Source organism: Corylus avellana, chromosome 3, assembly GCF_965113065.1.
Source record: "Corylus avellana chromosome 3, dhCorAvel1.hap1.2, whole genome shotgun sequence".
NCBI lineage: Eukaryota > Viridiplantae > Streptophyta > Magnoliopsida > Fagales > Betulaceae > Corylus > Corylus avellana.
The window spans coordinates 2,879,408-2,893,589 of record NC_142492.1 but is presented as its reverse complement, the minus strand read 5'-3'; the positions used below and the strand labels follow the sequence as shown (position 1 = coordinate 2,893,589).

General features: G+C 33.3%; 1 protein-coding gene across 1 annotated transcript; it reads left to right on the top strand.

The window, feature by feature from the left end:
- The first annotated feature begins 5,156 nt into the window (after nt 1-5,156).
- LOC132174546 (homeobox-leucine zipper protein PROTODERMAL FACTOR 2-like) lies at nt 5,157-11,139 on the top strand. Its single transcript, XM_059586184.2, has 10 exons — nt 5,157-5,223; nt 5,401-5,591; nt 5,752-5,818; nt 7,295-7,834; nt 8,072-8,176; nt 8,814-9,014; nt 9,172-9,343; nt 9,652-9,929; nt 10,605-10,700; nt 10,798-11,139. Exons 2-10 carry the CDS (start codon nt 5,407-5,409, stop codon nt 11,137-11,139), a joined length of 1,986 nt encoding a protein of 661 aa, XP_059442167.2. The 5' UTR covers nt 5,157-5,223; nt 5,401-5,406.
- The last annotated feature ends 3,043 nt before the right edge of the window (nt 11,140-14,182 follow it).

The following is a 14,182-nucleotide window of genomic DNA, read 5'->3' as shown; positions in this document are numbered from 1 at the left end:
TGCTGACAAATATCCCTTTAAGTTTTGACAAGTTGTGTTTTAGAGGCTCTAGAATTATGACAAAATGGCATGTTCAAATAAAACGACACTCGCCAATTATAAAAGTTGAAAACATAGTAATTAATTAACTAATAAATAAATGAGAAGACCAAAAAGTAAAAGCACCTACAATTGGCAAAGTGCTGTTTTATTTGGACATGCCATTTGTCACAAGTTAGTGCCACTAAAATACCACTTGTCAAAATTTAAAGGACACCTATTAACATTTTATTACGGCCAATTGTTGCAATTAATTCTAAACTATTCTTTTGAATGCTTCTTAATTTGTTTTAGTTCAAGTTTATTCGGTTCTTCCTTCATGGTTTATATATGATTACTTTTCATTGTGCCTCCATATATAGTATCTGTATTTCTTTGAGTTTTTAATTTAATTCTTTCTTAATTAACCAAAAAAAAAAAAAAAAAAATCAAACTAGTGGATTTATTGCCGTTTAGGAAGAATTAATTAACAATCAAAAACTAAAGAATATCATACTTATAATCAAAGGGAAAATGGGAATTCGAAGTTATATTCTCATAATAATTAGTTTTTTTTTTTTTTTTTTTTTTGAGTAATATGTCAATTAAATTACATAAGTTCAGGTTCCATTTGCTTGACGATGAAAGATCCTAAGGGATTTGGTCAAGAAATATGAAAAAGTTTTCCTGCATATATATGAAATTAAGCATGTGCTTTTCTTCTCTTAATTAGAATGTGAACCAAAAAATATAAACAAGTAAGCATTTCGCATTTCTCCAAGAAAAACTTGGTCCACAAACTGATCCACTAAAAAGTAATCATATATAAGGAAAGACCACGACACCAACATTATGCGCTTTGTGGTACTGTGACAAAACATAAAATCTAGGTATATATTTTTACAAGCTGTCCAGATATTTGTACAACAGGGCCATGCATGCATGGTCCCATGCATGTACGCACACATATATATGTATTAACGTCTATAGAGTACCCATGGTGAAACAGACATGTCGATATGATTGATGAGTCCTAGAAAGTAACATTTAGCATAAAGTGGTTTTCCAGTTAAAGAGGAAATTAAAGATGTGACGCTGTAAACATATAAACACAGTGCACATGCATGCCCCAATGCGCATGGGCCAGTGACTTGTTTATGTGGATGCTTTAGAATGTTAGCTTTTCCTTTTCAGATGGTGATACCCAATACGACATATATTTATTTTCTTCTCTCTCTCTCTATATATATATATATATAATGATCGGCAGTCGGCAGTAGTACGATATTCATTTTCTGAAGAAAACAAAATATTCATCCTCCGGCCATGCCCAAAGTCCGCGGCGTTTATTGGAGTTTTGCCCAGAGAAAGTTACATGTGTATACAAGAATTATATCATGAGATATATGACCTTTTTTATTTTATTTTTCAAAAGATCAAAAAAATAAAATAAAAGGTCCACTGTGTGTCACAAGGCCTGTATTTCCACGACATTAATTAGTAACAATCCTTGGAGTATAAATTGCGAGAAATACGTACATTGATGAAGCTACTTATCATAAAGCTTAAGAATTTAATGCTCTGGATCCCCTTCACATGTATGTGAGACTAGAAAACAAGACGTCTTATCTCAAAGAAAAAAACAAAAAAAAAAACAAGACGTCTTGTTTCACCCAAAAAAACCAAGACGTCTTGTTTCACCCAAACAAGACATCTTAAACTACTATATCTCAAAAGTTTAAGAAGATACAGTAGTTTTTTCTTCTTCTTTAAGTTCCAACAATAGAGAGGTTATATATATACCATATATATATATGGAGCTGATTCAGGAAAGAGTGACCAAATGGCTAACCGATCCTTTGTGTTGAAGATGAAGTAATTTTAGAAGTCTTTTTTGTGTAATTCTTATATCTTTCAAAAAATAACGTGGCTTTTGAAATTACCATTTGATCAAATTAATAATGATCAATCACAAGGTCAATGGTGATTTTAAGAGTCACATCATTATTAGAAGAATACAAAAGTGACACAAGAAGAATTTGTACCTAGCATTACTCTGAAAAATGACACTGTAACCTAACATCTTTTGAGGTATAGCTTAACAAAAACTCTTTGGGTTTAATTTTATCAAAGATCCTATATGACATTCTGGACATCACATAGTTTTGATGAGTTATATATGCGACTAGCTAGTGCTATATATATATATATATATAGGGAAGGTCACCTTCAGGCTATAAATGATGTGAATCTACTAGCATAATTAAACACACACATGGAAAAAAGAAATGAGTTACTTTGAGAGAGTCCTAACCTTCAAAACACAATGAGCATTATTGTAGCAAATAAAACTCAATTTAGTTTATTTCATCAATTGAACTCATCAGTTTATTTAAAATTCAATAACAATCATTTAAATATAATACAAGTAAATAACAATCATAGACAAATAACAACTATATATTAGACTCCTAATTATAACTCTCAACATGAGAGTACGTACTAGTTCATTTAAATACTATTGCTACTAGGACTCTCACTTGGAAAGTCCTTTTATTCTACTACGTATGATTTCAAGTACTACAATCCTGATGAGGTTTAATAACTCTCAAAATTTATGATTACATGAATAAACTCACGAAGGCATGCAAGGTGGATGGATGAGGAGACCATTAGGAGGCAAAATGAAAGACATATTATTCTTAGATAATTAAGTAATTAATTAATCATAGTTTTAACCTTAAAGATGATTTCTGAGAGATCAATTCTAATCACAATATATACGTACATGACTTGTCCCGAAAAATCCTACAACTATTATGCTCCAAATCTCAAACTGGCGTGCTAATTAACAACCATATCTATAACACAATATATTCAAAACAACACAATTAGAGCCTCTGATTACAACACTATGCAGTATGAACAACAATATCTATTAATACCCTATTAAATAAAACACCATAATATCAATATTTATAAACTAATATAAGCGAATAAAAAGTCTCCAAATTAAAGTAACAAATTAATTAACAAATTCTAAACATAAATATAAATCACCATATAAAGTAAGTTACAGCAGCAAACATTTATAGCTTAACAACTAAACTTCCTCGTAAAATCAGTCACCGTTCGGTGCACGTAAAATGCTATTCCACCTCATATATATATATATATATATATATATATATATATATATATATATATATATGGCGTCACAGAATTGAAGGTTATAGCAGTGGATCGAAAAGGAGGCTCCAGATGGTGGCAGAGAAAGGAAGCAAAGAAAAGGTGATGATGGTGTATGACGTCATAAAGAGCACGTCTGGTTACCTGAGTGAACCGAGGTGAGTTAATTATTAACCTGCATGCTTATGAATAAATTTTGTAGGCGTTACAATTTCAATTTGCAAAGACACGTCGCATGCCGATATATAGATATCGTAATAATTAAAGACTTTCATAAAATCTGAGTAGCAAGAAAAATTATAACTTTTTTGCATTACATTATTACAAATTCACCAGAGCTCTAAATTTCCATATAAAACAAACACTGGTTTTTTTTTTTTAATTTTTAAATTTTTGGAAGGCAGCATTTGGACGAGTAATTCGACTCATTTGAACGCTGTTAATCCTAACAGGTTCACTGATCTTGTTCGGACGCTCTCCAACATTAAGCCTTAATTGCAACCGCGCGAGTACATTTGAGCTTCACTTTAATTTTCTTGAATGAAACATTCTCGTTCAAATAGATATATATCGTTTGAGCTTCTCAAGAGAGTTCTTCAATTTCAGCTCGTTTAGACTATATAGCTAGGTGCAAACTAAGCTTTGCTAACGAGTGTCTCGGGAGTTCTTCTTAAGTAACTCGTTAGGACCCTCCACATCGCCTGGTTATGGAGATGGAGATGTGCTTATATATATACTTACACTCTTAATGACAATAATGCATTTTAAAGCAGTAATAGTCGTGATCACATCAGAACTTCGTAGTTAAGCAAGCTAGCTTATGCGAGAGTTGTACTAGGATGGGTGACCTCCTGAAAAGTATAATTCGGAGGAGTTAAAAGCAAATAATATTGTGTGTCATCGGGGAGTGGAGCATTACAACTACGAACAAGAACTCCAAGCGAGTGTCTCGATACCCTTTCATGTGATGTTCTTGATGTACCTTGTTCGGACCATATGGGAACAAGCATCTCAGTTCTTCAATAAAAAAACAACAGTTGGAAACTAGACTAATTAAGTTCTTAACTTAGCCTATCAAATTTTGACTTACATTACATGTACCAAATTGTATGTTTTGAATACTGAGTTAACCAACATAAAACTTTTTTTTTTTTTTTTTGAAGGTTAATTTGCTCAGAAAAACAAATCATCATCCAAGACAAAGCATTCTTTAATAAAAGAGACAGCTAGATTCTTGTCAAATTTGAACAATTTATACAATGGCCAACATTATTTCCTTTGAATGTTGTTGCATTCCAAGTGCACGCAAAGGTCCTATCTGGATCCACTATATATTCATCCAATCTAAGCCTATATTTTTTAGATGTATACTCTCTATTAATTAAGGATTAAAGTAATAATCTGATCCAAAGAAAAAAAAAAAAAAAGAAAAAAAGAAGAAGAAGAAGTAATAATCAATTGGTTAACTACAGAAACAATTGATTTTGTGTGACTTTTAATTAATGTTTCCTACCCCAATTGGCACAAAATCTCATGCGTGATAGACATGAAGCCAATTATTTCTTAGACATATACTCAAAATTAAAGTAAATTTAGGATGACTTTATCCACTAAATTGAACTTGAGAGTATCCCCAAAGATAATTTGGTGTCATTTAAATTAGGTATCACAGATATTCTATGCTTGGGGTGGTGAGCATATGAGTGTATATCCCGCAGTCATGTTGAAGTTGAAGACCGCACTCTCTCATGAAACAAGCAAAAGCGACCACGACCCTAAAAAACTACCAATGAGAGAGAAGCAAATAGCCACGTAAGCCTCAGGTGCCTTTCACCTGGCAGTGCACTCCGCCCGACAAGTGCAGACTCCAAAACATGACTCTTTGTTCCATCATTCGCCAAACCCTCCTAGAAATGCACGAGACACACACACAGACACACAGACACACAGAGAGAAAGAGAGAGAGAGAGAGAGAGAGAGATCGTCCGTTACATTGATATATAGCTAGCAATATCTGTATGTAGAAAACCTAATATGATTTCTTTTTTCTGTTTTTCTTTTTTAATTTAATTTCAATTTTGTTTAGAGTTAATTTGTTGTTGATGATCATGTTATATATCATCATCTTCTTCAGTTGATCAAGAGGTAGATTAATAAGAAATGATAAATGTAGATGCATGTGTATGTTTACAGCTGAAGATGGATGGGTTTGGACCGTCGGATGATGATGATGATCATACTCAGACTATGGAGGACAATGATGATGATGATGAGTCCATGAGCGAAACGGAGAGTATGACCTCCAGCCTTGATGAAATGACGAGTAGTGACAGTGACAGTGACGATAGTATCGCCGGGATTGATCGTGAACTCTATGCTATGAAGTAGGTCTTTTTCAAGTTTATGGACAATTAAGGAGAACATGCATTTGTTTTATTTCTTTTTTTTTTTATTTTTTATTTTTAATATTGTGAATATTATATATCTTAATGTATGTATATGATCATTTTGATTCTAAAGGTTTTAGGGTTTTGGTTTGTACAGTGTTGCAAGTGAGAGGATGCAGGTTGGAAGACAATTAGGGTTTGTGCCTCCAGATGTGAATTCTAAGGTAAATGGGGCTTATATATATATATAATTAACTACCATATATATATAAGCAGTACTCGTTAAGAGAACCCTAAAACCAAAATTCAGTCTCATGAAATAATCGATCTACATTTCTCAGTGTCATAATTAAGCACTCATCTGGTCATCCCTTGTTCTAATAAATTTTTTACTTATTCAAAAAAAATAAAAATTGAAAAATAATCTACAGTGCAATTCCCATGAAACTGTGGTAAAATAATGCAACCCTAAAACCTGGAAGTAGCTAAGTCAAGATTTTTAATCAGACTAGCTAGTAATCAAAATCGTGGCACCTTTTGTAGAATCAATTTTAGGTCTTGTTAGGGTTTTTGCTTCTTCTTTTTTTTGAAGAAAGGTTTCTGCTTCTGGTTCCATTTGAGTTTTCATGATTGTCTCATGTATCTTTCATCTTGGACTTCTCTGATTTCGGCCTTTTGGGTTTACAATTTCAAAAAATGCAATGAAAAAATAGCGTTTTAAAAACGTGCGATTTGAAAAATCATTTTTTTAAATACAATTAAGTGTTTGGGTAAATAGCGTTTTAACCTTTAAAATCGCAATTTAGCTTTTAAAATAGTGCACTTTTAAAAACGTCTCTTGCCTGCAATTTGAAAATGTAGTTTTTTCTACGTTTTCAAAATTAGATTTTTTTAAAATGCCTTCTAAACGACATATTTTCTGCAATCTAGTTTAGAATCATACTCTCAAACACACTCTTAGCATCTTAATTAACCCCGTTTTCATTTTCTTTAATGTCCTTTTCCTGTGATCAAGAGAGGTATGGATTTTGTTGCAGATTGTAGAATTGTTGGTGTGTTTCTCTAACAAGACTAGCTAGTCAAAATCATGGCACCTTTTGTAGAATCAATTTTAGGTCTTGCTAGGGTTTCTGCTTCTGGTTCCATTTGACTTTTCATGATTGTCTCGTGTATCTTCATCTTGGCCTTCTATGATTTCGTTTTGTTTGGGTTTGCAATTTCAAAAATTGCAATTAAAAAAGTGTGATCTAAAAAAGTGTGATTTGAAAATATAATTTTTAAAAATGCAATTAAGTGTTTGATAAAATCATGTTTTAACCTTTAAAATCGTAGTTTAGCTTTTAAAATAGTACACTTTTAAAAACGCCTCTTGCCTATGATTTAAATAAGTAGTTTTTTCTACATTTTCAAAACTACAGTTTTTTAAAATGCCTTCTAGACGACATATTTTCTGCGATTTGGTTTAGAATCACACTCTTAGCCTGCAAAATCGCACTCCCAAACATACTCTTAGCATGTATCTTAATTAACCCCATTTTCATTTTCTTTAATCTCCTTTTCCTATGATCAAGAGAGGTATGCATTTTGTTGCAGATTGTGAAATTGTTGGTGTATTTCTCTAACTAGCTAGTAATTAACTATCTTCATACTTTAACAAACAAACAAAACAAAACAAAAAAAAAAACTTGCCCCAATTCCAGATCAATAGCAGTGCTTCACAAAGCAATAGAGATGCTGGCTCCCCTCCAATAACCCCTCGGTCGCCACCGCATTCGCCGGGCACCAACCACTCAGACTGTGGGTCAAACTCATATGTGGGGAGCAACATTCGACGAGCAAGTGATCTCTTTATGGCAGTTTCAGTATCCGCTGAGGTAAACAAGATGAAAATCACTGAGCTTGCTGTTGCAGCCATGGAAGAGTTGACAAAAATGGCCCTCAAGGGAGAACCTTTATGGCGGCTCCAAGAAGATGGGAAAAGTGAGATTCTAAATGATGTTGAATACATAAGGGAATTCAGACATGTCGATGCCACTTTGATGGAGATAATGAAAATGGTCGAGGTGAGACACTCTCAGTGCCTTCCAAGCTTGGACAGCAATTCTGAATTCGAGCTTGAAAGTGAATACAAGCCCTTGCCTCATGAAATTGGACCAGAACCTCTGCATACTGAAGCTTCTCGTGAAACTGGTTATGTTAGAATCAACCCAGTCAGCATTGTTGAATTGCTCATGGATTTTGTAAGTGTGATTTTTAACTCAAATCACAGAAAACGTATTGTTTGGTAATATGTTTTTAAAAAATTGCGATTTTGAAACAAATCGCTGATAAGTGGCTGCATTTTTAAAACCACGATTTTACTAAACGCTTATCTGGGTTTTTATAAATTTTGTTTTCAACTCAATTGGACTTGATCAGTTTGATGAAGGTTGGATATATATTATTAATTCTTTCCCTTTTGTTTGATAATTAACCAGAAGCACTGGTCATCGCTGTTTTCCAATATCGTTTCAAAAGCGATAATGCTTGGAGTTTTATCATCATCAGAAGTGGAAGGGAACTTCGATGGAACTCTGCAAGTGGTAACATAAATATTCTTGCCATTCTAAGTGTTTGAATTTTATGAATATGTGATGCATATGCATGCTTATGTTAAGTTACTACTTCAAGAGAGTTTGATTATACAACTAAATAGAGATGATCAATGGGTTTGTGACAGCAATAGGAAGTCTCTGAAAAGCAGCTAACACAGCAGTATTAGTTTAGTTCAATATGCAATCATTATATATATCTGATAATTCACAAGTTCAGACCATAGAAAAGAAAAAAAGAAAAACTTAACAATTCCATTCTGATTTTCTTATTGTTAAAGTAATAATTAAGTGATTAAATTTACCTTTTCCTATTAGCTTAAGCTTTTGGGAAAATTGTGATTTAATTAACACCTATCAGAGTTGAGCATTCTTGAGGTTCAAACCCCATGTGGGATATATCCCACATTTTGTGATCCTCCAACATTCATTTGGTGCATGGAAATAAACTTTTGACTAATTTGATGCTGAAGAACATCTTGTCTCTTTCTGCTAGATTTATTGAGGCAATATATATTAAGATTTTTTGTTCACATATTACTGCTGATGGGTCATTTTGCACACTAAGCTTGCATTTTGGTACTTGGTTTTTAAGAAAATTGATCTGTGTATGATTTTTTTCACCCAGATGACGGCGGAATTTCATGTCCCTTCTCCACTTGTTCCAGTTCGAGAGAGCTATTTTGCAAGATACTGTAAACAGCTATGCCCCGGGACCTGGGGAGTTGTTGATGTATCTTTGGAAAATTTGTTCCCTTATCCATCAATTAAATTTCGAAGAAGACCATCAGGCTGTCTAATCCAAACAATGCCTAATGGATGGTCCAAGGTGAGCCCACTTCTGTATTAATTAATTAACACTCAATTTATTTATAATATTTTGATCAGGTGAATTTTTTCATGATTGTCTCCACAGAAATTTTGGTGTTCTATATTAATTATTTTGTTTTATTTACGGTAATTGTGATGTTTTGCACAACAATTAGGTTATATGGGTTGAGCATGTGGAAGTGGACAACAGATGGGTGCACAATATCTTTCAGCCGATAGTCATATCTGGTTTTGCATATAGTGCAAAGCGTTGGATTAACACTATAGTTCGACAATGTGTACGCTATGCTACTCTAATGGCTAGAAGCACATCGACTTATGCTGGCGGTAAAAAAATAGATCACTTTTGTTCCATGCACTTAATTAATAATTAACCATATAATATCTAATACCTTAAATCATCACTTTTCTCATAAGCTTAATAAAGCTTAAAATAAATGGCTGATTTAATTATTTGATTTAGTATAACAGTACTCTTCATGTTAACTTAAGACATTTGCTCTCAAAAGCTTAATTTTATAAGAAATTCTTGATTTAATTATTTGATTAATATTCTAAGATAATATATATGTCTAATGTGTAGGCTAAATAACTAATTAAGTGATCATTTGTTTTTCTTATATATTATTAAACAGTACTAATATCACAAGATGGGAGAACAAGTCTGCTGAAGCTGTCAGAGAGAATGGTGAGAACCTTTTGTGTTGAAATTAGTGCTTCTACAGAAAACAAATGGATGAAATTTCCTATACGTGGGGCTGATGATATGAGGATCATGACTAAATATTGCACCACTGATTATATTGGGAAGCCACCTGGTCCCTCTGTAGCTTTTGCTACCACAGTCTGGCTTCCAGCTGCCTCGCCAAAGCATGTATTCAACTTCCTTCGTCATGAGAATTTTCGAAACAAGGTATCTTCACTTTAATGCATATATATATATATATATATATATCCTCTAGCCTCGAATGCTAACTAGCTAGGGCATAAACTAAAGAACTAAATGTGAATATTACAGATCTGCATGTATATTTACGTAGGTCCAAATCCATATACAAGCAGTAAAAGTTAAACAAAATTAGTACATAATTATTAAATAAGCAAAAAAAAAAAAAAAAAAAATCACATAATTCTTCAGATGAATAAATGGCAGCTGTTAAATGCATAATTAGTAGTGGCTTTAATGTGTTATATATATACTTGTAACAGTACGTTAATTTCACAGTACAATCACATGCATTATAGCACGAGAGAAATGCTAGATTGTTTCGTAAGAAAAATAGGGATTTTGGGTGCATTATTTTTTGAGATTATGTTTTGCATGCGTTAAATTCAAAGTCAACTCTTTTAAGGGTGTCTCTGCATGATCATTCTCCCTTTAATAGCTTTCCGAGCGGATCTTACATAGCTTTTATTTTTTAGTTGCCTATATATATCCGTTACGATGCATTACGGAAGCTCACATTGCCTAATTAATGATGTATCAAACATTAATTTACTGTTAATAACTTTGGTAAATACCAGGTTTTTTTTCACACATTAATATTGATCTTTCCTTCCAATTTATATGTGATGCAAATAATCAAAGTGGGATATCCTTTCATATGGACACGCCATCCGAGAAAATGCATTCGTTGTTAATGGCGAGGATCCAAGAAACCGCATTTCTATAATGGAAGTGGTTGTAAGTAATTCAATAATCCATTAATGTTTCGACCAAATCATGTGTTAAATTAATTTAATTATTAGCAAATATTAATATTATATATATATGCATGCAGGCTTCGCCAGTGATGTATCTGCAAGAGAGTTACACCGACTCAACAGGGTCTTACGTGATATATGCACCAATGGACTCATATGCCATATCCTTGGTCTTAAATGGCGGAAACCCAGACAATATTGCCATCTTGCCCTCAGGGTTTGCTATCCTCCCTGATAGGCCCACGTGGGGATCCGGATCATCAGGAAAGGAAAGCAGTGGAAGTCTTGTCACTGTTGCTTTCCACATAGTTGATGGGGCTTCGTCTGAGGATTCTATTCCTCCTGAATCACTCGACACCATGCACCACATCCTCATGGAAACTGCCATCTCCATTAGGACTGCTGTCACACCAAATTAAAAACTAGTTGGTTAATTAGCTGCTGTTGTTCGATACAAATATGGTAAGTACTCCTCTATCACTCACTGAGTCAACTCAACCTATATATATATATATATTTCAATGCTTCTTTTATTGAGATCTAGCTAGGGTTTATGTTTCCTAGCTTTATCTTGCATTGCTAGGGTTTTGTAGAGTACTCCAAGTTTCCACTACTTTTCTATCTTCTTTTTTTTTTTTACATGATTTAGATTTGATGGTGTTACTTTAGAATATGTTTGGGATTGTGTTTGAAAAATATATTTTTTAAGTCAAAAAATGCTCTTTGGCGAAAGCTTCATTTTCAAGTTTTTTGTCAAAAGTGTGTTTTGACAATTCTTTAGCTTTTTGGAACCTTATACTTTTTCTTCGAGCAGACATTTTGAGTGTTAAACACACTTTTAGACCCCTCAAACGCTCACCCAAACATGCTCTTATTTTGTTCAATTCTTGGACACTTATATATATATAATACTTGAAAATCAAGAAGAGAAAAAGAAAGAATTTTCTTCATAACCTGTACATATATAGAGTTTCTGCATGCACTAAAACAGTAGTACATTTTGATTATGAATCTTACACCAGTATTGCAGTGTGATCCTAACAAGGCCTGTTGTTGTTCCTGCAGTTGAAAAGAAACTCTCTGGAAGTAGAAGAAGTATAATTAAATAAAAAGGATATTTTTATTTTATAGTACCTGAACTTTGTTGTTGTATCTTTGTATCATGCTGTGTGCTGTACTGTAGTAGACATGGTAGTGGAACTAAAAGCAACTAGATCTACATATGTAATATCTTTTCTCTTAGACTTTTGGAGTAATTACTGAATCTTGCATGAACTTGGTTATATAAACCAGAAATAATATTAATATTAGTGTCAACAATTACTATTATTATTGTTATTATGACAGCTTTTCATAGTATTGATGAAAAAATAATAATATTTTTCACACTTATGTCACACCGGCTGATATGGTGTGTTTTAAGTGGTTTATAATGCTGACCACTTAAAAGAATAAAAGTGTAAGCCACTCATTAAACATGTTTTGACATAGGTGTGGTAAATGGGTATAAACTATAGCATTATTCTTGATAAAATCATACTACAAGCTCAAGGAGTCTATTGGAAAATGTTTTTTCTTTTATTTCTTTTTAAAAATAACTAAGAATTGAACCATAGGCAATGACATACCATTTAGTATTTTGGGTGAGTGTGACCCAGTCTCTTGTAAAACCGACACCAAAAGTTATATATGCATGAAAGCCGAGTAATGTTAGAAGTCATTTGTGTGTTATTCTTGCACGTGTCACTTATATGCAGTTAGCATCTTATATATGAGTTTTAATTTTCATTTTTTTAAAAATATTCTCCACAAGATTCTCATGTTCTTTCTTTTAACCCTACTTACATTTTTTTTTTTTTTTTTTTTTAATGTAAAACTAAAAGATTAATGAACACCTAGCATTCTAGGCCCAGCGTTGTGGAAGAATGAATGCAACCATTGAATGGGGACTATTTACCAGAATTTGATTAGATGCAACTAGGGGTGTAAACGAGCCGAGCTTGAGCGAGCTTCCCTTGTTCAAGCTTGGCTCGTTTAAATTTTACCCGAGCTCGAGCTCGAGTCGAGCTTAAGGGCGAGCCAAAATAATCGAGCTCGAGCTAATAATAAGTCGAGCCGAGCCAGCTCGCGAACTGGCTCTTATATTTAATGTTTTTGGTTTAAAATTTTTTTTTAACTTTAAGTACTCTTAAACGGCTTAAGAAGTTAGTTTGCATATGAGTATTTGCTTAACCTAGCTAGTCGAGTATGGAGCCTGAGTCAATACAGCAAGGCATTTGGTTTCAAAGAGAGATGATATATATCCTTTTATAGATAAGCAAACTTGGAGATTGATGTTTTCTTAAAAATGTGGGACAAGTTAACAGGTTGCATTCAGACTGCATTGAGATAACGCCCCCTACAAAAAAATATTTTTTTTAACGTCTCTCTCTCAATCCCCCTCACCAGTCACAACGGATCTTCCACCTGAACTCTCATTTCCCACTCTCTCACTCTCGCTCACCAGACAGGTAGTGATAGTGTTTGAGTCTGTTTGATTCTTCAATAGTTTATGCCTTTCGCAATCTCCCTCAATAGTTTCTGCTTGATTCTTCTTCCTTTCGTTTGGGTCTGCTCTAATTGAATCGAAGTCTTTTTAATGATTGTTCTCTCTTTTTGATCTCGAAGGATCTAAAATTTTTCATTCTCTAACACTTAAATATAAATGCAATTTTAAGGTTTTAATAATTATGAAATTTATAATTAATTATGTATTACTTAGTTTATATATATATACACACACGAGCTTATACGAGCTGTTCACGAGCTTAGCCGAGTCGAGCCGAGCTTGCTTCGTTTAATATTCGAGTTAGGATTTGTGTTCATGAAGTGCTTCATTTAATATTCGAGTCGAGCACGAGCCGAGCTTATGCGAGCCGAGCCCGAGCTTGCTCGTGAGACGCTTCGTTCACTTAACAGCCCTAGATGCAAGTGGTGGAATTAATTCGGAGAAATGGGTTTATGCAAATTTAGAAATAAAAAAATCAAAAATCAAAATTGGTATTCTTCCAAAAAGTAAAAAAGGAAGTCAAGGATAGTCAATCACAAAATAGGAAGTGAGAAAGATATAATCCAAGTTTAGAATTCCTCTTTTCATTTTACAACCGATCAAAGAATCTTTTTGTAGATTTGACCAAAAAGGGCAAGAAAAATATATGAAAGAGTCGCATGAGATACGTTCGATTCCCTCCACTCACTCACGCATCTCTCTCAATCAAATCATATTCCTTGTGCTATTCAATTATTTTCTATGACTCTACTTTTTTACTAACTTTAATGAGAAGTAAATAAAAACAGTTAACTTAGAACCATTATAAAGTGCGAGGCATGGGAATACTATAAAGGGGAGTAAATGTTTTTTATCCTAGAATTTTTGTTATTCACATGTTTGAAAATCAGTTCTATTATAAAGTGCGAGGCATG